General features: G+C 39.2%; 2 protein-coding genes across 2 annotated transcripts; both read right to left on the bottom strand.

The window, feature by feature from the left end:
- Nucleotides 1-11057: 11057 nt before the first annotated feature.
- On the bottom strand, nucleotides 11058-12041 carry LOC146724345 (uncharacterized). The gene has a single exon (XM_085480005.1). The coding sequence runs from the start codon at nucleotides 12039-12041 to the stop codon at nucleotides 11058-11060; it is 984 nt and encodes a 327-aa protein (XP_085336131.1).
- Nucleotides 12042-12157: 116 nt separating this feature from the next.
- On the bottom strand, nucleotides 12158-15338 carry LOC114939611 (uncharacterized). The gene is made up of 2 exons (XM_085480004.1): nucleotides 14205-15338; nucleotides 12158-14155 (listed from the first exon to the last, which is right to left on the bottom strand). The coding sequence occupies exons 1-2, from the start codon at nucleotides 15336-15338 to the stop codon at nucleotides 12158-12160; spliced, it is 3132 nt and encodes a 1043-aa protein (XP_085336130.1).
- Between the last annotated feature and the right edge of the window lie 11800 nt (nucleotides 15339-27138).

Here is a 27138-nt window from a genome sequence, read left to right as displayed (position 1 = left end):
GTAAGAGCAGTCGCCCGGAAAGTGAAAGATGCGGGTTCGATCCCCGCTTCAGCGACTTTTCGGACCTATACTTTTCGGCCCTATTTCTCCATATGTAAGTTTCGAGATTAATTTATATATGGAACTTTGTGATCTCAAACCAAGAGGTACAGTTCCGAATAATTAATTTTTCGTGCTTTGGCTCTGTTGGCCGATTTAGAAAACATCATATTTATATTCTTTATATTGAGAGCCGATAAAAATATTTATTTCTGTAATTATAAGTTTTATCTTAATAAGCTACTTTATAATTTAATTGAAATTATGTGTATATTCTTTGATATAAATTGTTTGATACTTATAAATGATGAACTGTTTAAGACTTATAAATTGTCTTTATGAATGTCTGCTTGATATATTATTTTCAGTTTTGCAATATTTTTAAAATTTTATAAAGAGATACAAAATTTGCACGAAATTATTATAAGCTACTGTAGTGATACATGTCTCAAATAAAAATAAGATAATTTTTTATATCATAAATTATAATAAAAAATTATAATTTCAATACAATTTTTATTGTTCGTTGGGATAACGCACTGTCTTCCGCGATCGGCTCTTATCGCCTGTCTTATACTTTAAATTTATAATTTTTATTATTTTAATTTTATCAGAAAACTATTGTAACATTATTTAAATATAAATCTTAGCTATAAATATAAATTTTATCAACCAAATTAGACAGGAATTGATTGACCAACCGGCAAGGTTAAAATTCTTTTAATAAAAAAGAAACGACGTTTCGACCACCAATTGGGTCCTCTTCAGGCTACAAAAATTACGCGTTATACATTTCGGTAATACAATAAAAACAATAAAAATATCAGTGAATAATCGATGCAAAGAAGAACCCAAAAATATATAATAGGACATACATAAATAACTGTTGAATTAAAATACATATTGAAATAACCAAATAATCAGGTAGTTGTAACCAAGCAAAAATGACAGTCTTGAAAGTAAAAATAGGAACCATAAGTTCACTTTGACATGTAAATTTACACTGAACAAAACCATCGACAGTCTTTCGCAAATAAGTCTGATTATAACATATAGAAAATTGAAAGTCATCTAATAAATTATAATACAATAACAATATATAAACAACAAAAGGCCTTATAAAAATTAATTAATGAAAGGCTCGTATAATTTAACAAAATTAAACAAATCATATATAGTAGGCCAACTGAACGAGCAAATAAATAAGGTGTAAAAATTTTTATTAATAGTTAAATAATTAAATTAACATTCCGTTACAGAATCGATATAAATTGTAAACGTTTCGACTGCACTACAGTCTTTATCAATACATAAAAGTTAAATATTAAAATACAAAGTTAAATGTTAAAAATACAAAGTTAGTTAAATATTAAAATATAAAATTGAAACGATTCTTCGCTGTTGACCAATAGATATGCAAGGCGATTGGTCTGAGATGCCAAGTTATGCGACATTTGAGCATGCTACGGATATAATACGCGAATTAAATCAATGTCAGAGAAAATTAAAAAATCTTTCAACTTACATTATCGTTTTAACAAGTCCTTTTCCCCGATATTTCAAGTGTGTGTTGCGAAGTCTGAATACCAAATGTCAAAATAGAGAGCGTGATGTATTTATTTATTACCAATGTTTTTTCTAAATTATGATTCAGCAAATTTTTTAAGTATGTCAAAATAACTACTGTCTAACAATTCGGTGTCTGTATTTAAATTAATTCCATTTTTCTGTTCTTTAATGTGGATCATTTCAGATATTAGTCTTTTATGGTAGTTTTTTTCGTGATCCATAATTTTAATATTGTCCCAGTCAAATGTATGTGGCCTTATAAACATTTTTATGGAAGGTTAAAACAATTAATACATTAAATCTGATAAAGTATAGATAAAATAAATAAAAATAAATATAAAAAACGATCCAAATTAATAAAAGTACAAATATTTAAAACAAATCAAGAATAACGTCGTACATGTCATTCAAGTTATCAGTGTCCTTTTGCGAATTAATAGAGTTTAATTAGAATTAATTGAGGTTGTACCGTGTAAAAAACAATGTATATCTATGGGCTTGATGCTGTTGATATACTTGTAATGTTGTTTTCTCTTAAGCCAATTAAATTTCTTTTTGTGTGCAGTAAACAATCTGTTGTGGCAATTTTTAAGAGAAAACAACATTATAAGTATATCAACAGCATCAAGCCCATAGATATACATTGTTTTTTACACGGTACAACCTCACAACCGACAAAAATATCAAAAAATTTTCCTAGGGCAATCACTAATGATGCTAAGGAGATTAGTATACACATAGAAGCCAATAAATTTCGTAGTGATACAATTCATCCTTTGGAAAATACGAATAAAAAATGGTTTATTAATCTGTCTAATACAGATATTCCTCCTAACGTCTCTAATCTGTTGCAAATGGGTGATAATTTCTGCCTTCCAAACATTAATAAAAAAATAGCGATACATGAATTTATCAAGGACATAGAGAGTAATCATAAACGGAATAATATTAATAATCTCACAACGATTAGAAATATCGCGGTTCCGAAATTTGCACAATTTCTCAACACCAACGATAAAAATGACTCAATTCAACAAAAACTACTTTGTTCACACAGAGATGCAATAAAATTTTGTAAGGATAATCCGAATATTCTATTCACACGCGCGGACAAGGGTAACGCTACGGTTGCAATAGAAAGATCTTATTATATTAATAAAATGGAAAACATATTAAAAAATGTCAACACATACACTATTGTTAAAAAAAATCTGTGCAAAAAAATAGAGAATGATTTGTTGAAGAAATGGCTTAAGGAAGATTACATCTCAAAAAATGAATATTATAAATTACGTTGTAGTGATTCTCTCCTTCCAAAAGCGTACGGATTACTTAAAATCCATATGGAAAACTATCCAGTTAGAATCATAGTTTTATCGGTTGATACAGCTTTATACTCGTTGGTTTCGTTTTTACAAAACATCTTACAAACTAGCCTACCCAGAGCGAAAAGTCATATCAATAATAGTTTTGAGTTGTACAGCATGTTGTCTGGTAAAAAGATTGAGAAGAACGATAGGATGTTTTCTTTAGATGTGGTTTCTTTATTTACGAACGTACCTCTAGATCTTGCAATTAACGGTATTAACGATAGATGGGATCACATTGAAATAAATACTAGAATACCGGAAAACAAATTTTTATGTGGTATAAAATTCATATTGACTTCTACATATTTTACATTTAATGACATAATTTACAAACAGACTTTTGGGACCCCTATGGGGTCTTCGTTATCACCAATTATAGCTGACCTGGTTATGCAAGATCTTGAGGATACAGTTCTTAAAGCGTTAAATTTGAAATGTTTGTTTTATTTCCGTTATGTGGATGACATAATACTGGCCACTTCTATGATTAATATGACTCAGATAGTTAATAATTTTAATAACTATCATGATAGACTTAAATTCACGGTGGAACAAGAGGTTAATCGTAGCTTGAATTTCTTAGATTTATCACTTAAAATTATTAATAACACAATATACATAGACTGGTATCAAAAAGAAACCTTCTCAGGAAGGACTTTATCATTTTATTCAAACCACCCATTATGCCACAAAATTGGAATAATATATAATCTTGTAGACAGATGTCTGTTGTTATCACACCCACAATTTTTCAATAAAAATTTGGAATTAATCATTAATATACTTTTAAGCAATGGTTACCCTCTTGATCTGATCTTTAACAAAATCAATCGTCGGATAGAACACATCATATCTAAAAAAAGCATTATAGAAAGACAAGCCAACATAAAAAGAACAGAAATTATAGAAAAGGACTCAGTTAACAAAAAATTCTTTGTCATTCCGTATATAAATAGGATCTCAGAAATGATTGTTTCCTTGGTAAAAAATATAGAATGTATTGTAGGATATAGATGTCTCAACAAATTTGATAATATTATTAAAGCACAGAAAGATAAAACTAAACATCCATGCAATTCGAATGTGGTTTATAAGATCAGTTGCAATGATTGTAATAAATCCTATGTAGGCCAAATGAAGAGGCAATTACAGACGAGACTAAAAGAACATAGAAATAATATCAGGTTGGACTCAACGAAATATTCAGTAATTTCTGAACACATAATAAATGAACACCATACATTTAATTGGGATAATGTAAAGATCCTAGACAACGAAAATAATTATTATAAAAGACTCATTTCTGAGATGCTATATATTAAAGAACAAAAAAATGGGCTAAATTTAAACAAGGATACTGAGTTACTTAGCGAGTCATATTTTGATATTTTTGATAAATTAGCGAACAATAAATAATAATAAGACAAACAGGACATTACGGTTTAAACATAGGTATTAGAACATATATAAACACTCACACTCTCCGATCAAGCAGAGTTTAAAATGAGCTGTCTTTTTATATTGTTGGTTTTGTCGTGTGTCATCTTCAATAACTTTTTTAAAACGTGGTGAAAATTGTCAAAAAGGACGATGTTAGGTAAGCACATTGCTAATTGTTGGGGATATATATTGTAATTTCGACATACGTTAATCGTTAATTTTTATTAATTGCAGCGCCTACGGAACGTTCTAATTTCTCGCTTATTAACGACGAAACTTTTCGAGATTTGAATAAAATCAAAGATCATATCGAGGCGAACATTGGTTCGACATTTTTCCTACACACGATGGATTGAAACACGCGTTAACTGCTCATAAACTCTCGACTCTGAAGAACTAGAATTAATTTTTGACATTATATGAATTTTTTTATGATTTTATATTTTAACAATGTACTGAAGAAGACCGCGTGCGGTTGAAACGTTTATTTTAGAATGACTGTACTTTTGCGTTAGGTTTAATATTCAATGATTGTAACTTTATAATTTATATATGAAATAAATGTCATTTGATTGAACAACTCGAATATTCAGCTCGATAAGTTGGCCTTGCATTTAGCACTTTTTGTTCAATATACGAGCGAAACTTTGTATCAATTTATTTTTAAATGATTATTAACATCTTAATAAATAATAATTATCCTGTAAAATTCATATTTGACACAATAAACGATAGACTAAAAACTCTATTTTATACTAAAAATAATATTAAAAACAACAGTCAAAATCAGTCTAATGACTCTTCTTTGTTTTTTACTGTACCTTATTTACCGAATATTACAGAACAACTGATAGGTATTACAAAAAAAGCTGACACTAGACTCTCGTATGTAAGCATGAATAAATTAGGGAAATTTATAAAAACACATAAAGATAAAATACCTAAAGGAGCGAATACTAATGTAGTATATAAAATTAACTGTAAAAATTGTGATGCTTCATATGTGGGTCAGACTGGCAGAAAATTGAATACTAGGATAACGGAACATAAAAAACACATCAACAGAAAGTGTTCTAATAAATCGGTGGTTACGGATCATAGATTGGAGTTCTCCCATGATTTTGATTGGGGTGAAGTTAAAATTTTAGATAAAGAATCTTATTATAATAAAAGACTAATATCGGAAATGTTATTTATAAAAAGACAAGCTAATGGATTAAATCTACAAACTGATACGGAATTTTTGCCTGACATATATAACAACATTATAGAGTCTTTGCCAAAATTATCAGGGTTTATAAATAAACCTTGATATAAGAAGGGTAAAACATTGAGGTATTTTTGCATTTGCAATCTGAGAGTTATGATGGTTTAACGTTCTGTTTTGTCCTCTGCAAAAAAACCTTGTTTAAAGGAATGTCGGATCTGATACGTGAAACTTTTGTAAAATTATCACCGATTTGTTTGAGTGAGTGTACAGTGCATTTTACTTATCAGACTATAACGAATAATCGGATCTTGTTTATTTAGATCTTGATTTAATGTTTAACAACATTTCATCGGGAGGATTCAATCAAGATATCTCCCTTGACCAATAAATCAGGAAGTCTATTCTCATGGGTGATTGCATGGTACGTTCGCTCGAACAATATATGTATCGGAAACGGTGGTTGTCATACACGATGACTTGTTCAACAACATATGTATTGAGACAATAACTGACTTCACATATTTATTATCTTGACTATGTTAACTACCGTCTTTAATGTTTAATATCACGTTTTAATTTATAATCAAAATATTTGTATTGCGCTGAAGAAGGCTTGAAATGTCAGCCGAAACGTTCGCATAATTGTTTATTTCTTATATATTTATTTTCTCATTTTAAATACATTTTATTAATATCATCTACACATAAATGTTTATTTCTTATGTATTTATTTTCTCGTTTTAAATAAATTTTATTAAGATTATCTAACAACTGCATTTTGTTTAATATAGCTCTTATAGCCCTTCTTTGTTTACAAACATTTATTTTTAAAGTTTACAAATGTTTTATACCCGTTTACAATATAATTATATAATCTAATTTGTAACAGCTCTTTAAAAATTAATATACATATAAAAGGCAATAAGAGCTAATTAAGTTCCGTTATTAATATTTATTTGTGGAAAAAAATTTTTTAACATAAAATATTAGACAAAAAAAGTTCGAACGTTTCGATTGCCTTTTCTTTACCTTCTTCAGCACGGATATTGTACTGCAAGATTTAGAAAATAAAGCTCTTCAACTACTAAAGTTTTGTCCACCCACATACATTAGATACATAGATGATATAATAATGGCTGCTCCATCGGATGCCATAGATCACACATTAAATTTATTTAATTCTTTTCACAATAGAATCCAGTTTACTCTTGAAATTCAAGATAATAATAAAATTGATTTTCTCGACCTAACATTGGTATTAAAAAATAACAACATCATATATAATTGGTATCATAAAAAAACGTTTTCTGCTAGATATCTGAACTTCCTTTTTCAACACCCTATGAGTCAAAAACGAGGTACGATAATGAGGTTGGTAGATCGAGCCTTTTTATTATCAAACCCAGAATTTCACAAAGAAAATTTAGAGTTAGTAATCAAAATATTACTCAAAAAAAACTATCCTCTAAAATTGATTTTTGACACTATGAATCAAAGACTAAAACATTTAATAGAACAACGGAATAGTCTTACAAACAAGAATGACCAAAATTCAAAGGTCTCGTATTTCTGCACCCCATTCTTACCGACACTCACTGAACAATATAGAAACATCATTAAAGATTTGAATGGTAAACTCTTTTTTTATAGTCTTAACAAATTTGAATAAATATATTAAAGTACATAAAGATTCTATTCCTAAGTGTTCAAATACCAATGTTATATATAAGATAGACTGTAAAGATTGTAATGCATCGTATGTTGGTCAGACTAGTAGGAAATTATCTACTAGAATATCTGAACATCGATCCAATATACACAGAAATGTAAAAAAATCGGTAATCACTGACCATAGATTACAACATAATCATGAATTTTGTTGGGACGATGTAAAAATACTTGATAAAGAAGCACAATATAATAAAAGATTAATTTCAGAGATGATATTTATAAAAAGGCAAAATAACAGTCTCAATTTAAAAACAGATATTGATGGCTTGCCAGTAATTTATGACGACATTATACATGGGCTACCAAAGATTTGAAAGTTAAAAAACATGAACAACTAACTATTTTCTCAGTTGTGCGGTTGTCTCTCTGAGAGTTAAAAATCATATGTTATTACCTCGAGCTATTAATGTCTGTAAGCCTTCACGTCACAATATAACATCTTACTCGATTTAACTGTAAGTCCATTTTCATTAATTTACTTATCTTTCAATGTTAATTTTTCGTATATAATGATTTTATAGACATATTAACAATTGCTGTTATCGAGATTCGCAACTGACCTCCTAACCGAACAATTAGCGAAAGATCTGTTTCGCGACAATTACATTAAATGACGATTCGAGGAATAGAATATATAAAATTGCTTATGCTTTTAAAAAATGCGTTGATTTCGTTTTTTATAAAAATAATATCTTGACGTAGTTTTATGTGAATAACTATGTTTCTGTATAGTTTTAGTATATTGACAGTTATGAATAATTTATTGTTAATTTCTATTAATCTTTAATTTTAAATGATGCGCTGAAGAAAGTTGGAAAAGGCAACCGAAACGTTCGAACTTTTTTTGTCTAATATTTTATGTTCAAAAATTTTTTTTCACAAATAAATGTTAATAACGGAACTTAATTAGCTCTTATTGCCTTTTATAAGTATAATAATTATAATCGTTTCTATTTTTCTAAAAATGTGTGCTATTGCTTCTTTTTAGTATGGATCTAGGTAAATTCCAGTCATCGTCAAGTATCGTTACTCTCGGTCTTCTTTTAGTGTCTTTTTTATTTTTTATTTTCCAAACTACAATGGCAATAATAGATATTAGGATTAAAGTTATTATTATTATTATTATTATTCTACTAGATACCATTGGATATATAAACTGTTTTTTGCGTGTCGTGATCTAGTCGTCTCGGGGTATGTATTTTTCTTAGTTGTCCCCACCCGTCACTCGACCCCCTCCAAGCTAGTCTTAGAGTGGGGTGGCCGACGGGTATAAAGAGCGGCGCAGCCGAGACTTCGACACCAGTCCCGTCCTGGTCCCTCGAGCGTACTCAGGGATCACTCCTCAACTCCCACACTCCAACTCACCCCGGCCGACGAGCGTTCTCGTCGTGCAGGCCGAGCGTTCTCGGTCACCGGGTCCTGTCCGTAACTCACCCCGGCCGACGAGCGTTCTCGTCGTGCAGGCCGAGCGTCCTCGGTCACCGGGTCCTGTCCGTAAATCACCCCGGCCGACGAGCGTTCTCGTCGTGCAGGCCGAGCGTCCTCGGTCACCGGGTCCTGTCCGTAAATCACCCCGGCCGACGAGCGTTCTCGTCGTGCAGGCCGAGCGTCCTCGGTCACCGGGTCCTACCTGAAAGTCACCGGCGCCCGACGGAGCTCGCCCTTCTCAGGGCGCCCGTACGCGTGTCCGCGTTGGAAACTCTAGCAATAAGTCTCTATAAATTGTTTTATTTTATATACATGTACTCGTATCATCCGCCTTCCCTTTTTTATGGTGTAATTGACGTCAGAATTTTTTTTGGTTATTATGTATGGTCCTGTCCAAAGAGCGTCGAGTTTCTTGGATCGTCGATTCTTTTGCGTCTTTATCATAATATTTTTTTTATTTGATTTTTTCCTCGTTTACGCGATCCTTTGCAATTTGTTGTGTGGCCCTTAACCTTTCCCTAAGCTCTTAGACGTAGTCATCGTAACTGTAAGTAGCCCTCGGTGGTTTGGTTAATGCCGTCGGTAGGTTGGCTTGATGTCCGTAAATCAGCTCAAAAGGCGTGTATCCCGTTGCACTGTGTGGGGTCGTATTATAAGTGAACATTGCATAAGGCGTCCATTCATCCCAGTCGGTCTCATCAGCGTCAATATAACGCCGAAGGTATTCCGCTAACGTCCTATGTGACCGTTCGAGTGCCCCATTTGTTTCCGGATGATACGCGGTTGTTTGCAATTTTTTTATTTTTAATAGTTTGCATGTGTTTTTGAATATTTCACTTAAAAAATTTGTCCCTTGATCTGTTAAAATTTTTTCCGGTATTCCGTGTTCTAGAATTATTTTTGTTACAAACTCCTTCGCGATTGTGCCGGCTTCCTGGTTAGGTATTGGTATCGCCTTACTGAATTTTGTTAGGATGTCTTGAAATGTCAATAAATATTTACTTCCATTTGTAGTTACTGTTAACAGCCCTACGATGTCTAATGCGCATTTTTCGAATGGCTCGCTAGGCGTATCTGTAATTATTAACGGCGCCTTGTTTTTCCGCAACAATTTATTTTTTTGACATGATTCACACTTGGCGATGTGCTTTTTGACGTCTTTCGTTAAACCCGGCCAATCATGATTTAAACAGATCCTCTTAATTGTTCTCTCTATTCCCTGATGTCCTCCAATGGGCGCATCATGATTGTTCGCGAACGCGCTGCGTGAGAGAGGATCGCGCGACACAACAGGATAAGTCACCCTTTCTTTTGTATCAAAAAAAGTTTAATTTCAATACACACTTAATTACAAAATACTTGAACAAGACTTATTATAACAGTTAATTAATTATTTCAGTGAAAATAGAATCGAGAACAAAGTGCGGAATAAGCGGCGGTCGTCAACGAGATTTTTGCGGATCAAATAATATGCGGTTTGCGTTATGCGGTCACTGCGATAAGGCCCGGTTTTCGGGTGCGAGCTCTCTTTTATGGGTTTCCAAAGAAAACCCACTTTTTCGGGAAGCGCCAATTATTGCGAGCAATTTAAATTGTGCTCGAGGTGACTCGAGGGCACAGCTCATTATTGGCCGCTTTTCTAAAATGCGCAACGAACTCGCGTCTTGCCATGCGCGCGCGGCCGCTCGCTCTTTCTAATTGGTGATCGAGGCCGCGTGGCAATTTTGCGCATGCTTGTAGCGCGAAAAGTATCCGGTGAAAGCGGTTGCGATACCGCTAATTGTTTGTGTGCAAAGAATGTTTTTGAGATGACAGGTTTAATTTATGACAGTTTTTTACCGTGACAAACATACAAAAAAGACCGTGACTTTTATTATTGACGCGGATGGATAATTCTAGAATTTACAAAAATTTTACTTAACATCTCAAACATTCCCGCCCGCCTTGTCGCAACGTGACAAAGGTTGGTGGTTCCGGCGCGGATCACATTCCGATAGCGATCGATGGTGGGGCGGGCGCGCCGGCGCGGCGAAATACACGTGGTGGATCGCGAGGTGTGAATCGATCAGCTGAGCCGATGAGAGCACGTGGTGAACGCGTGGTGTGAAATAATCAGCTGATCCGGCGAAAACGCGTGGTTGATGTGAACGGCGAGTGTGCAATGCAGTGAGCGGTGATAACAAAATAATTTTTTGTGCGGTGGTGGATGAGATGAGTGACGTGCGACAGATGCTATGATGCATGATATGATGATTGTGTAATGAGTGACGTTACGAAGTGTCAGCGTGCGGTGTAGGTGCGTCGTTCACGCCCGGGAGGAAAACAAGCTTGACGAGTGGGCGCACAAGCTCGGACGTGGCCGTTCGGATTGACACCACGCGTACAATCCCATCGTCCCCGGGGTGCAGTCGCGATATGCGAGCCAGTGGCCATCGGCTCGGTGGGGTGAGCTCGGAGCGCACGAGGCAGAGATCGCCGACGTGGGGTGCAGCTTCGTCCTTGAGCCATTTGGTGCGTGAGGCTAGTCCGTGCAAATATTCGGATGACCATCGCTGCCAGAAGTGATCTCTCATCTGCTGCAAATGACGCCAGCGTGACAAGGTGGATACCGTCTGCCCTGTCAATGACGGTTCCGGCACAGCAAGTAGCGGCGCCCCGACGAGGAAGTGACCAGGGGTCAACGCCGAGACGTCCTCTGGGTCATCTGAGAGTGCCTGCAACGGACAAGAATTAAGACAAGCTTCGATCTGGGCGAGGAGTGTGCTCAGCTCCTCGAACGTGAGGGTGGTCTCGCCGATCACCCGACGGAGGTGGAATTTGGTCGACTTCACTGCAGCCTCCCAAAGACCACCAAAGTGCGGGGCCGCTGGCGGGTTGAAGTGCCAGCGGATTCCTTGAGCGGTGGCGGCAAGGACGATACGATGACCTTCGGCTGTCGCTGCATCGAAGAGACCTCGCAGCGTACGATCTGCCCCGATGAATGTCGTGCCGCAGTCGCTGTAAATCTCAGCACAAAGGCCCCTGCGGGAGACAAAGCGGTGCAGAGCGGTGATGAAAGTCTCTGAGGTGTAGTCGGAGACGACTTCCAAGTGAGTGGCCTTCGACCAGAAACAGACGAAGACTGCGATGTACCCCTTGTGCGCACGGTGTCCACGTCCCTTGCTGGTCCGGAGGAGGATGGGTCCTGCGTAATCCACGCCGGTGCTGAGGAACGGTCGGGTTGGCGTTACTCGGTCCCGAGGAAGGTTACCCATCTGAGGCTGTGGCGTGGCAGCACGCCATCGAGTGCAGGTAACGCATCAATGTAGCTGCTGCTTGACGGCGGTTCTTCCTCGAGGTACCCAGAAGCGCAGGCGGAGCAGGCCGAGTGTCAGCTGCACACCCCCGTGCAGTGTCCGTCGATCCAGTGAAGAGTGATCTTAGAGTCAGACCACAGGTGCACCGGCGTAGCAGCCAAGCCGAGGGTAGTGCGTACATGCAGCATGAGCGTGGTGAGTAATGCGGCGGCACAAAGTTCCAATCGAGGTAACGACACCTGCTTGACTGGTGCGACCTTCGATTTTGCCATCAGCAGATTAATTGATGTTTTCTCTGTTGCAGCGTTACGGATGTACACGACGGCGGCGTATCCTCGCTCCGATGCATCGGCAAACCCATGGAGCTGCAATTGCGACTGGTCATCTCCGGTGCTGAGCCAACGATCCACACGGATGTGATCCAGCAACGGAAGTTGATTCAACAGTTGTTTCCAGCGGTGTGCGTCCTGATCAGGCAGCGGAGAGTCCCAATCCAGCCGTTGAAGCCACGTAGACTGGATCAAAATTTTGGCTCGGATGACGACAGGCGCTAGCCAGCCCATCGGATCGAATAGTCGAGCTGTCTCGGCCAAGACTCGTCTCTTCGTGTGGTCGGTGATTGAACGTGGACGTATGGTGAAGGAGAACCAATCCCCTTGAGGATGCCATCGAAGACCCAGGGTGGCGTGGCTCTCTCCTTCCCACGAGCGCGGTCCGCGTTGAAGCCGATGTTCCGGTGGAATTCCGGTGAGTACCAGCTGATTGTTGGCAGCCCACTTTCGCAAAGGAAATCCGCCCGCCATGCAGAGCCTTTGTAGTTCCTGTTGGAGTTCGACAGCATCCGCTAGGCTGTCAGCACCGGTGACCACGTCGTCGACGTAACAGTCGTGTCGCAGCGCCCTGACTCCGCGTGGAGAGCGTGCCTCTTCGTCTGCGGCAAGTTGTTGAAGAGTCCTGATGGCGAGGAAGGGTGCGCACGCCAGTCCGTAGGTCACGGTCTTCAGCTCGTACTCGTGGATGTTGTCTGAGCTGTTGTGGCGCCACAGGATGGTTTGCAGGCGACAATCCTCCGGATGCACAAGAATTTGTCGGTACATTTTCTCGATGTCCGTGACGAAAACGTACCGATGCCAACGCCAACGGAGTAAGACGTCAGCGAGTGCTGGCAAGAGATTAGCTCCAGTGAGGAGGTGCGAGTTCAGCGACTCTCCGGACCGTGTGCGTTGGGAGCCGTTGAACACAACCCTGAGCTTCGTGGTCGTGCTCGACTCCTTGAGGACCCCGTGATGCGGTAAGTAGCACCTGGGGCCAGAACCTGTTGTAGACGTACTAACCTTCTCCATGTGTTGCAGGTTTTCGTACTCGTCCATGAAGTCTCGATAGAGATCACCGAACCGAGCATCACGGGCTCCCTTCGGCTCCATTGCTTCCAGGAGGCGCTCTGCAGGTCGACGAGTCTCGCTGAGTGATGTCGGCGGTGAGGCAAATGGCAGCCTCACCACGTATCTTCCACTGGATGTGCGTGTGACTGTGCGCACATAGATGTCCTCGCATCTGGCTTCGTCGGCGGTGAGCAAGATCCCAGCTGCTGGCTCGCGTTCCTGCTCCCAGAATCGTCGCACCAGGTCAGCGAGGTCGTTGTCGGCAGTGCACTGAAACGTGCGGCGATGTCCGTCGGTGACTGCTGAGTCGTAGCCTCCGGACAGGATCCATCCTAAGCTGGTCTGCTGGGCGATCGGCATGCGTGAGTCGCCCTTACGAAGGCCTTCCTCAAGGATCAACGAGTAGACCTCTGCACCAAGAAGTAGCTCCGCAGGATCGTCATCCAGGTACCGCGGGTCGGCCAGTCGGAGTCCTTGGATGTGAGGCCAGCTGCAATTCTCGCGTTGGGCGGTGCCTTGTTGTAGTGAGATGCGAGGCAGCACAAAGGCGACCACGCGAAGCTCGGCGTTGGTCACGTCGGATGTGATGTCCAGGGTAACCTTGCCACGAGCCGATCCAGCGAGTCCCTCCGATGCCAAAGATGGACAGATCCGTCGAAGCTCGAGGAAGACGAAGACGTTGAGCCAGTGCTTCAGAGATGATGGACACCTCGGAGCACTGGTCGATCAAGACTCTAACCTCGTGTGGTGATCCGTAGCGGTCCGCGACCTTGACGCGAGCAGTTGCAAGAAGGACGGCCTTGTGACTCTCAAACTGCCGTGAGGTGGCCAGTGTGGTGGCAAGTGAAGTGGCCTCAGCGGACAGTGGTGACGTGGATGCCCCGTGCAGCATGGTGTGGTGTCGTGCGTTGCAAGTGAGGCAATTCTTTTTTGATTGACACCGTGACAAGAAGTGATTGCCCAGGCAGTTGAAGCACAATCGGTTGGTCTCCACGAATGTTTTCCGTTCGACCGCGGTCTTGGCCTTGAACTCCTTGCAGGTTATCAGTGTATGTTTTTCACGACACAGTGCACACTGAGGCGAATCTGTGCCTTGATGTCTGGTGACGTGCGCTTTGGCGAATCGTGATGCCTCTCCAGGTCCCTTTGTGACACTCCTCGGTCGTGCGGCGTTGAGGGTCAATACCCGTCGACTAATGAAGTCGAAAAGTGCCTCGTTCTGTGGTGGTTCGGTGGAGTCTGACGTGGCTGACTCCCATTCGAGACGAGTGCGTGCGTCGAACAATTCGATGACCAGGTGATTGAACAGGTCCATCCCGTGCGTGTTGATAGGACGTCCAATACTCTCCTGTGCATTGATGGCGGCGGTGACAGCGTTGTGGATGCGGCTCAGCTCCTCAGCGGTATCTCCCTTCATCTTTGGCACGGCGGTAAACGTGGCAAAGTTGGAGCGGATTAACTCTCTTTTGTTATCGTAATGCTTGTTCAAGATTGCCCAAGCGCGATCGTAATTGTCACTTGTGACAGGTAGTGATCTTATCAATTTTTCAGCCTGACCTGTCAAACATGAGCGGAGGTGGTGAAGGCGCTCGATGTTCGAGATGGAATTGCTGCTCACAACGGACAGGAAGAGATCACGAAATGACGGCCAATCAGCGTAGGCGCCAGAGAACGGCGGCAACTTGATGCGCGGCAGCGAAAACTTTGATGCAACGTCGACTGATGGAGATACGTTTGGCTTCCGGAAATGTTCAGCGTAGCCATCCAAGATACTGCGTTGTGTCACGTAAAGATTTTCAGTATCTCCATGCAACTCCGACTTGAAGTATTCGCTCTCACTAAACTTCTCTTTCAGAGCCGCGCGAATGATCATGCTGTGCCTCAAATTTCGTCCACAGCTGATCTAGGATCCTGATGCGTGTAGATACGGCACTGGCGGTAATGTTGGTCGTGCCCAGCTTCTTCAAGTATTCCACGGAGCGTGAAATACGGACTTGGATCTCACGTTGGCAATCGATCAAGGTGTTCACATCCATGTCGAACTACGAACTCACTGACTGCACCAAAAGACACGTTCACAAACTTGCGGATGCCGGCACGACGTGATCCGGCTCGAAGGACCAGAAATATGTTCGCGAACGCGCTGCGTGAGAGAGGATCGCGCGACACAACAGGATAAGTCACCCTTTCTTTTGTATCAAAAAAAGTTTAATTTCAATATACACTTAATTACAAAATACTTGAACAAGACTTATTATAACAGTTAATTATTTCAGTGAAAATAGAATCGAGAACAAAGTGCGAAATAAGCGGCGGTCGTCAACGAGATTTTTGCGGATCAAATAATATGCGGTTTGCGTTATGCGGTCACTGCGGAAAGCGATAAGGCCCGGTTTTCGGGTGCGAGCTCTCTTTTATGGGTTTCCGAAGAAAACCCACTTTTTCGGGAAGCGCCAATTATTGCGAGCAATTTAAATTGTGCTCGAGGTGACTCGAGGGCACAGCTCATTATTGGCCGCTTTTCTAAAATGCGCAACGAACTCGCGTCTTGCCATGCGCGCGCGGCCGCTCGCTCTTTCTAATTGGTGATCGAGGCCGCGTGGCAATTTTGCGCATGCTTGTAGCGCGAAAAGTATCCGGTGAAAGCGGTTGCGATACCGCTAATTGTTTGTGTGCAAAGAATGTTTTTGAGATGACAGGTTTAATTTATGACAGTTTTTTACCGTGACAAACATACAAAAAAGACCGTGACTTTTATTATTGACGCGGATGGATAATTCTAGAATTTACAAAAATTTTACTTAACATCTCAAACAATGATATTCATAAATTATCTGTCGTTTTCCCTCTTTGGTGTACACTCTTTCATTATCGGAGTCGTTTACCTCTCCTTTTTCTGTCTTGCATATTTCTTCCATTCTTTCGCTCGAGTCAGCGTTTCGGATTACGTTCCGACTCAGTGCGTCAGCGTTTGTGTTTGCTCGTCCGGCCTTATGTATGATTTCGTAATCATATTTTTTTAATTTTAACCTCCAGCGAATTAACCTTGAGCCGGGGTCATTTACGTTGAGTAGCCATACTAATGGTTTATGATCTGTGATGATTTTGAACTTTGTCCCGTATACGTATGGCCTAAAATGTTTTACGGCCCATACAATTACTAATAATTCCTTTTCAGTTGTGCTGTAATTTTGCTCCGCGCAAGATAGCACTCTGCTTGCGTAAGCAATAGGGCGGTCATTGCCTATGGCCCCCTGTGAGAGCACGGCTCCAATTGCGTAATCGAACGCGTCTGTGGTTACATTAAATTTTTTACTGAAATCTGGATATTGCAATATTGGTGCCGTTATTAGTTTCTTTTTTAAAATATCAAACGCAATTTGTTGTTTGTTGTTCCATCCGAAGGCTTTGCCCTTTTTTGTTAATTTAGTCAGAGGTTTCGCAATCTTCGAGAAATCCTGAATTAACTTTTTGTAGTATTCGGCGAGCCCTATAAATATCTGTACATTTTTGACTTTTTGCGGCGTCGGAAAATTTTTTACCGTCTCTAATTTTGATGGATCAGGTAATATACCGTTTTCCGAGATTATGTGCCCTAAGTAGATAACTTCCTTTTGTAGAAATTCGCACTTATCTGGCTGCAGTTTCAGGTTGTGTGTCCGTAGTCTCTGCAATACTTCCGTAAGCCTCTTATTATGGTTTTCTAAACTTGATTCATATATGACAATGTCGTCAAGATATACAAGACATTTAAGCCCTTGAATTCCGGTCAATACTGAATTTATTAGCCGCTGAAAGGTCACAGGTGCGTTTTTCAGTCCAAATAACATTCTGAATTGAATTCATAGTGTCCAAAAGAAATTGAGAAAGCCGTTTTATTTTTGTTGTATTCAGCCATCGGTATCTGGTGATAACCTGATGCTAAATCGAGCGTTGTAATATATATATATATATATATATATATATTGTAACGTGACGCCTTTGGAGCGCCGTCACAAGGGCGGAAAGCCCGACCGGGTAGGACGCGACGGTCTGGAGCGCCCCTCGTATCGGGGAGGGTGCGATAAATATTTTGTAAGACCTTCTTTGCGGGACTAGGATTTACACGCAGCATCGATCTGTCGATGCGCGTGCCGTGAAGTTATTGGGAAGCGCAACGACAACGGTCTGAGAGGACGGCCGGGAGCCATTTTGTGCGGCAAGAGAAAGCAAGACAGGATGTGAAATTTAGTTAAATATCTCTCGCGCAATATTAATGCAATTGACATATTATAAAATACCGAGAGAACTCAGGACAGTATCGACCACATTGCATATTCTGGAGAGGGACGAACGGAGGGCTCGGCCAGCCTACCGCCTATCCCGCAAGAGGAATGCCAGTCTGAGATATCGGAGAAAGCATCCTCTTGTTCAGCGTTCAAAATTCCCGGCGAGAAGTTATACTGGCTGGGGGGGAGAGTCCGGGAGACCCTAGGACCCCCGCTATCGACTCTATCATTGATGGAATGCGCGGAAGCGCGGCGCTCGAGGTACCAATAAGCGCGAGGCCCGGCTCTTCATTGTTCGGCGAGCCATACACACGTGAGGATGCCTCTAGATCCCGGCCTATATCCCGCAAGGACATCGGACTTTATCGCCACTTATTGTAAGCCGCCTCTCGGGTAACCGTACGTGAGTGTTGGTTGGTGTCGTGAGTGGCGAGAAAGTAGAGTAATTACCGTGAGAACCGTATCGTCTCGTTATCGTGTCGTCTTGTGCTAGAGAGAGCGGTCTCTTTCTCTAAGTATCGTTACCGCGGGGCCAGCCGACTTCGAGTTTCGCAAGTCGAGCCCTCTCCAAGAAGTGCCGCCGACAGTCAATCTTTCCGAGAGCGAGAATCTTCCATTCTTGTTCGTCGGTATATTCCGAGTACCGTTTTATGTCACGGTCACCGTGCGTAAGATCTTCTTTTTTTTATTATTCTGTTATTCAATTTACGGAATTTACGTGCAGCTGTTCTCCACGAGTATGATAATTATTTCGATTTTCGACTCGGCGAGAGAGTCGTGCGAGAGAGTCACGAAATTGCCGTCGCCTTATCGTTAACGGTTTTTTTTGCATCGCGCCGTGTCTCGACTCGTGTTTATGTGACCTCTGTGCATACCGCGTACCCGAGATACCGAGTTTGAACGACCGAACTGTTTACCGAATATTCCTGTATATTTAATTGTATAATATTGTCGCGAGATTGTTAGAAGTTGTTAATTACCGTCATAGTTAATAAAAATTCGATTAGTCAATCCTGGCGATCGATACTGTCGTACCGGAATCTTCATCTCTGTTCATTATAGTTATCTGTATCTTTAACCTAAATGTTAACTTCCCTCATATACTTCTATTGTAAATTTATATCTATTCCATGTATAATTATTAGTCTTAATTGTCTGAAATATATCTGTCTATCCATGTCAACCTGTGTAAGTCTCTCTGAATACCTCTCTCTCTCAGCCATAGTATAAGAACAATCTAGACCCGCGACTCACTGCCGAATTTCGAAGGGATACCTAAGGTCCCGTTTTTATCGCTACCGTGGCGCATGTAAATGAGCCTGGCGCCCAACTTTATCGTGAGTTACCAAAAACACCGAAATAAGAGTAGTTAAGCTCTTATGTTACCGATTTTTGACGCTAACGATCAGAATATTCAAATTGAACGCTCCCCTCTCCGAATTTGGCGTTTCGGAGCAGGAAAAGACGTTGCAATATATATATATGTTATCTTCTCTCGACCGTACTGGCAAAAATTATTTATTTAATCACAACGTTTCGACCCTTCTTTGAGTCCTTATCAAGTGATCTAGATACTCACTCTCGTTCTGATCATAAGAGGCCAGAACAGATCTTATAGACACTTTTCAATTAGATTACTATATTCAGGCTCAAAACTCTATCGTTCAAACGATTTAAGTGAATATTTCTCAGCGTATAAATTTTATACGTACTTATGTCTCGTCCTTGTAAGGTTTATTTTCTAGCATATAAGTCTTACATCTGAAATAATGCATATTAAGAGAAAATAATAATCTTAATCTACAAAGTGATACAGAAAATTTGCCTGACATATATAATAACATATTAAACAAACTCCCGAAATGTCAAAATCACAAATTAGTAAACAGGTAAACAGCATAACAGATTTTAATAACCAACGTTACAGTCGTATTGTAACTGTAGTGTCATGAAAGAGGCGTGCGTTTAAAAATTTTTGTCATCAAGTTTGACATCATTATAATTATGTAAGCATATCTCATATATTTTAAAGATTGTGTTAGTCATCGTTTATAATTAGATTATAAAATTTGATTGGTTACAGAAATCACTAGATTATGTCTTTTATAATCAGCGTTCATTTCAATCAGTTAATTAGAGGTGAAATAAGTATTTATGAGATAATGCACAGAGCAGATACCTTCACGACTCCTACAACACTTGCGGTTTACTTTTTCGCTTACTTTTTGAATAATCATTTACTTATAATTTTTTTTTAAACATAATTGACTGTCTATTGTGCTAACGTATTTAATATCTGATTATTGTAAAATATTTTTATACACATTATGACTCCTGTAGGTTATTAGTTTTGATACAATGTTTTAGTTGATTTTTTTTGTAATTATTTATATTGTGCGCTGAAAACGACTTGAAAAATCAAGTCGAAACGTCCGTTCTGACTTCGTTCTAACGTTCCACTATGAGTCTATTTATTTTATTTATTTTATTGCAATTGTCAAATTCCATATATGCGATTAACCATGTTTTATTTAATTTTTTGCTTGTATCTTATAATTTCTTATTATATGCGTTGATTCTTATTAAACTTAATTGCCATTTACACAGCTCTTACAAGCCTTTTTATACTCCTTATAAATATGTATTTTAGAAAAAACAATATTTTAAAATATATTATTATTTAAATAATAGCTTGCCTATGGGCACTTTCTGATCCAAAAGACTTATTTTTGGATAACCGTATTTTCTTTTTTTCATTATTTATATAAATAATTTGGCAAATTTGAATATATCGACATAAAATGTTATAAAAGAAATTGCACTGTTTCGTACGTTCTGCACATATTTTTGAAATTTTAAAGTTTTTGTAAGGCGCCCATATTTCTATCATTTCTACTGAGTGATCAAATAATCAAAGATGCAAAGCACATCTATCAAAATGTGCTTGCAAATGGACTTCAACCAAAGTAATATACCTAAAAATATTGTTAGAAGGACTCTCTAAAAATCCAAACAAAAAAGCTTTGGTATAAAATGAGTTAGGACCATTATCGTCAACAGTAAAGGCTTTTAAACAGTTATTGCAAACGAATTTTTTTCTTAATACATAAGATATTGCACTTCCTATGACATTATTAATTACATTACATTCAAATCCATTTGTTATTGATACAATATCCGAATAACCTTGATTATTTTCGTATATGTGTGAGTACATGCAATCTTTGGCTGAAATAGATGTATTATTTACGTTCTCATTATTATTTGTTAATGAACTGAAGAAATCAATATAATACTTGTCGTCATCATCTTCATAATTTTTTTTTCTTTTTGGATATCGATAAATTGGGACAATGTAACGAGGCGAAGACAACGTTTAGCTTGTAAATCTGTTAGATTTACATTTCCTTTTCGGCGCAACGTGGAAAATAAATTTTCAATGGCATCTTAATTTAAACGAGAAGTTAGAAAGAAAAGATATCCATTTTTGAATGAATATTCAATCAATGTAATAGTGTTTAAAACTGACATTTTTATGCCAGTTTGAATCGGTTTCCACGAGTTACCAATAATTATATTTCGATTAGATGTAAAAAATCGTCAATAATACCAATTTTTAAGTTTCTATTACTTGGAGTAATCGCTTCATTTTGCTTTCTGCTGTTCATCGCATCAAACCAAGCCCGTACTTTTCTAAAAAACCAAGCTGTAGTTTTAGTTTCATTATCCATTAAATTCAGTTCTATCAATGTATCCAAAGCAGCACCTGTTTTTTCGTTGAATATATGTGCTGCAGCTGCTACATTTTGTTGAATCCTGTTGGGGTCACAATGTCGATAGTTATATTTGGAGCTAATTTTAAATGTGTACGTTCCTGAGAAATTACATTTAATTCTTTGAGATATTTAAATCTAACTTCATTGCATGACAAATTTTCTAATTCTACAATTGACAGTGCTATTGTAATAATAGAATTGTTAGTTAAAGCCATCCGTAGGTTTTTCAATAAATGTGGTACATCCGGAAATATATAAAAATTATCATTAGTCCGTATTGGATGCATTACAAATGAAGTATTGTTATTTCTCGAAATTTTAATTCCTAAATTGTGCCATATTGCTTGATTTTTTGGACCCATATCATAAACTAATCCATGGACTTTGTAGCCTATTTTCTCTGCTTCTTCGACAATTTTAAACAGTAATTGAGTCATGATATCATCATTTGAAGACTTAGATGTAAAATGCCATGAAACAATCTGTTTCCAATTTTCGGTTAAACCTCTGCATAAAAACAACTATAGAAGTGCTTAACTTTTCCATCTCATCACATGTCGTTTGTCCAACAAATGATCCTATGCCAAAAATAAAAAAAAAACGTTTATTTATATGTGCAATGTTAATTGATAAAAAAGAATTATTTAATAAAGAAATTATTAGTAATAATGGAAATAATTAGTAATGGAAATAATGGAAATTAGAAATAATGGATATTTGATAGATCGGAAGATAATTTATGTAAATATATTAATATTCATATGTAAAAAATGGCAATATTTTTATTATTATCTGAACAATTTGTATATTTTTGTATTTGTATTTTATATATTTTTATAACCATTTCTCCACAAACTTAAATTAAAATTGAAAATTATTGAAATATATATACTTAATAATTTAACTATTTTTAATTAAACTATTAAAACCGTAATTCTTGTTATTCGGTCGGATAAATAGTTATCCAAAAGTAGGGCCGATGAAATTGGCCGACGGCACACCTTCGGCGCGGAAAGCGAGAAACTCGCGAAGACCCAATAATTTTTCGTTTGCCTGGGCGCCAGGCGCGAGATTTGCGCCACTCTAAAAATTCACAATTAGGAAAAAACCCTTCGAGAATCTGAAAAACGTCCCGAAAATTCCGCGACGGCAATGCTTGACTTGCTCAGAGCGTCAGGGAGTAGAGGGGGAGTTCGGACGGAAGAGAGAACGGAGGTCGAGAGTGGCTATTTAGAATCACTCAAATGTAATAGTCATGGAATATATTTTAACAATTGTTCTGTACTTCTAAAACGTGGTCTACAATACTTTATGACAATGGTTTATTGTATTTGTTGAACGGTGATACAAATCTGTCGATCGGCTTGCCGGTCGGTTTGGCGATTGGTCGCTCCCCTCTCGACGCCCGCGCATGCCCGCAACATGCGGTGCTCGCCACGGCGCAACGCACACATCGAATACACCACAACTCTCCCCCCGTTTAATTAAGTCTTATTTAAGCGTGGAGAGCGACGCAAATTGCTACGGTTCGCCCTCGCTGGCACTCTGGTCTACATGACGTTTCTTTACCGTATCGTTGTCTATTTGTACAATGTATGTCGATGGCGACGTTTGCCTTATGATCCTACCCGCAATTCTCTTCTCGGATCTCGGCCCGTAGTCGTTGATCATTACGTCGTCGCCTGATTCGAACTGCGCTTGACGCTTGCCCGATCTATTCAATATTTGTGCGCGCTGCTTCCCCTCGACTGTTTCGTCCGTGTTTGGTCTAAGCAAGTCGAAGCGTGTTCTTAACTCGCGCTTGTACATTGAATACGCTGGACTTCTTCCCGTAGTACAATGCTCTATGCTACGGTAATCGTACAGGAACATGTTTACAGCCGTACTCACACTTTTTCCCCCCTGAACAATTTTTTTGACCTTATCCTTGAATGTCTGTACAAAGTTTTCTGCGGCCCGTTTGTCGCAGGGTGGTAAGGTGGAGAGTAGGTATGTTTTACCCCTTTTTGTATTAAAAAATCGTGAAACTCGGCGCTTCTAAACTGTGGACCTCCGTCCGTTACGCAATGCAATGGTATCGCGAAACGCGCGAATAAGTCCTCAAAAACTTCTATCACCCTATATGCTTTTGTGTTGTTTCTGAAATTTATTATTTCGGGCCATTTTGAGTGTGCGTCAATTACAATTAAGTACATATTCCCATAACATGGTCCCGCAAAATCGCAGTGGATGCGGTTCCACGTTTTCGTTGGCCAGGGCCAGGTTGTCAACGGCGTGTTTGGTGGTTTTTTTTTGTTCTATTTGGCAAATTTTACATTCTTTCACCAGTATCTCTATATCCGTATCAATTTTTGGCCACCAAACATGTGAACGCGCAAACATTTTTATTTTTACTATGCCTAAATGCGTTGCATGTAGTTTGTTTAAAATTAACGGACGCATATTTGTTGGGATAACCGCTCTTAATCCCCAAAACAAGCATCCTCTCTCGATTGTAAGTTACGTTCTTTTTGCATGGTAACACCTCTCTATTTCTGTTAAGTCTATTACGCTTGGCCACTCGTTTGTTACATATTTCATAATTTTATTAATCGTTTCATCTTTTCTGCTTGTTTCACGTAACATTTTGTGATTTAACGATTCTATGCCTTCTTCAAAAAAATTTACATGCGAAAATTCGGGGCTCAATTCTAGTAGTAAAATGTCGTCTTTGTTTTCGATGGGTAGTCTCAATAGTGCATCGCAATTCGCGTTTGACTTTGACTTTACGTGTTCAATTGTATACCGGAAACCTGACAAATAATACGCGTATCTTTGCAAACGATTATCCGCTGTAATCGGAATGCCTTTTCTCGGTCCGAGTATAAATTGAAGCGCTTGGTCTGTTCTTAAAATAATTATTTTCCCGAAAATATATTTAAAAAATTTTTTAAACCCAAAAACTATCGCCATCGCCTCTTTATCAAGTATTGTGCGGTTCAATTCTTTTTTATCTATCTTTTTAGACGCAAATGCAATCGGTTTTTCCGCTCCGTCCGAGTATTTGTGTGACAGTATGGCGGAGATTCCATAGTCTGATGCGTCGCACGCTAACACAATTTTTTCATTTGAATTATAATGCGCTAAAATCCTAGGCGAGATTAGTTCATCTTTTACCCATTCGAATGCTTTCGTGCACTCGTTGTTCCAATAATATTCATCACTGTTCAATAAATCGTATAACGGCTTCAAATTTGCCGATCTATTTTTTAGAAATCTTTCGTAAAAAGTTACAAGGCCCAAAAATAAACTACGCTCTTTTTTATTCTCTGGCTTAGGCGCGTTCAATATTGCAACCACCTTTGACTTTGCTTTATGTAACCCTTCTTTGTCGATTACGAAACCTAAGATTTCGATCCGTTTTTGAAAAAATTTACTTTTTTCTAGATTTACTCTTAATCCGCATTTCGAGAGTCTCTCGCACACCTTTTCTAGGTTCGCTTTATGCTCTATTTCCGTTCTACCTGTCACGTAAATATTGTCTATGTACGCGCCGTCTATTCCTCTCAAACACTCGTCCATTTTTTGCTGCACGTCTGCTGGTGCAGGCGATACTCCTTCAGGGATGTTTCTATACCTAAACAAGTCCTTGTGTGTAACTATCGTGAGCAAATGCCTGCTATCCTTGTCCACTAGAAATTGCATGTAGCAATGCGTTAAATCCAACTCGGATAATCCCCCCCTTTTAAGCATGTAAATATTTCATCAATCGTGTGTAATGGGTACTTATCTATGATAATATGCGGGTTCACCGTAAGTTTGAAATCCCCGCATATTCTAATACAGCCGTTCTTTTTGAAAACGGGCACAATCGGCGTAGCCCATTCACTAGTTTCTACAGGTTCCAAATGATCAAGTTTTACCAGTCGCTCGATTTCCTTTTCAACGAGGGGTTTTAACGCATGTGCTACGTTTCTACATTTTAACGCCACCGGTTGTGCGTTTTCCTTTAGATACAGTTTAGTCTCGTTTTTATTATACCTTCCCGGGGTATTGCTAAACAAATCGTTATACTTAATCAGAAAATAATTTTTCATGTTTTCAACGTCTATTTTATTTACGCTAACCTCACCTCCGTGCCCTAATTTTAATGGCCACAACCCCAATTTATTTAGTCATTGTCGTCCAATTAAGCTTGAACCCGACCCGGGCAACACAAATAAATCTGCTTTACTTTTCCTGTTATTATATTTGATCGCGAGGTTCTCTAACTTACCGACGGGTTTTAGAATTTTATTATCGTACGTCTTAAGTTCTTTGACCGTTTTCGTTACTTTATACCCAATGAAAGACTCGTTGTAACCTGATTCGGAAATAACCGTCGCGTACGTGCCCGTGTCCACCTCCATTTTCACTCTAACGCCGTTTACATTCACATCGAGGAACATCGGCTGCGCATTGTCACGATCGCATGTATACCTCACACACTCGCTCTCGTCGGTCATATCAATCTTGTGGAAATCGTCGCGATGCGTTGACTGCTCCGCTCGCCTCGGAGTCTCTTCGTTGTCGCCGAACTTTTTCAATTGTTGTCTGTCTCGCCTGGCTGCATTTTTTCTGCATACTCGCTGGAGATGATCTTTCTTACCACAGCTATTGCATCCTCAGTCCCTATAGCGGCAGTCTTTTTTCCAATGATTTAGCCCGCCGCAACAAAGGCATGCCGATTCGTCACTCCTTCGGTTTTTTTGTTTCGTTGAATTGTGCTCGCTATGACTTGGCGGGGCACTTTTTTTCCTCGACCACTGTTTTTTTTCTTGCATCAAAAAAACGTCACTTTTTGTATTTTTATTGTCCAATGCGTTCAGTGAGCTTGATGCATTTTTCACTGCCGATTCTCTTGCCGTGGCTTCCTTATACGCAGTGTCAAAATCTAATTTTTCCACTCGAAATAGTGCCACTCTTGTGTCGTGATCTCGCAATCCGCATACCAGCTGATCTCGGAAAGCAGATTTCAATTGAGCTTCGAAGTTGCAGTACAGTGCTAGTTTCTTGAGCCTGGCTGCAAAATCGGCGACGCTTTCGTTTGATTCCTGCTTGGCTATATTGAACTTGCACCTTTCCATCACTTCCGATGGCTTGGGGTTTAATTGGTCTGTCATCAGTTTTGTTAATTCTGCAAAAGTTTTTGTCGTTAACTTTGCTGGTGCTGCCAATTGCTTCATCAACTTGAAAGCATCTTCGTCTAATCGCGTTAGTAATTGCGCGGCTTGTTTTTCGACCTTGATGTCTTTCGCGACGAAATACAATTCTATTCGTTCCACGAACGTTTCCCAATCGTCTTTGTGTAGGCAAAACTCCAGCTTTATTCCGTCTGACATCGTGTCGTAGTCGGCTCTCTCCTCTGTGGCATTCGACTCACCCCATTTACTGTCTTTGTTTTCCTCGTTGCTTTGCGTGTTGTCCTCGTGATTTCCTTCAAGGTCCACGCTACCGACCGGCTTGTTTTTGTCTTTCCTTTTCTTTATAACTGCGCCCAGTAATTCGCGAAGTTCGTTATAATTGCTATTGCTGTCGAAATTTACACCTCTTCTATTTAACTCATTGATCAGTCTTTCTGCTCCTCTTTGTTCAGGTTTTGAATCTACCT

This window comes from Nylanderia fulva, unplaced genomic scaffold, assembly GCF_048542155.1.
Source record: "Nylanderia fulva isolate GAGA-0341 unplaced genomic scaffold, ASM4854215v1 Scaffold137, whole genome shotgun sequence".
NCBI classification, from domain to species: domain Eukaryota; kingdom Metazoa; phylum Arthropoda; class Insecta; order Hymenoptera; family Formicidae; genus Nylanderia; species Nylanderia fulva.
Note: the sequence above shows the minus strand (reverse complement) of the source record. Positions and strands in the feature narration are given on the sequence as shown.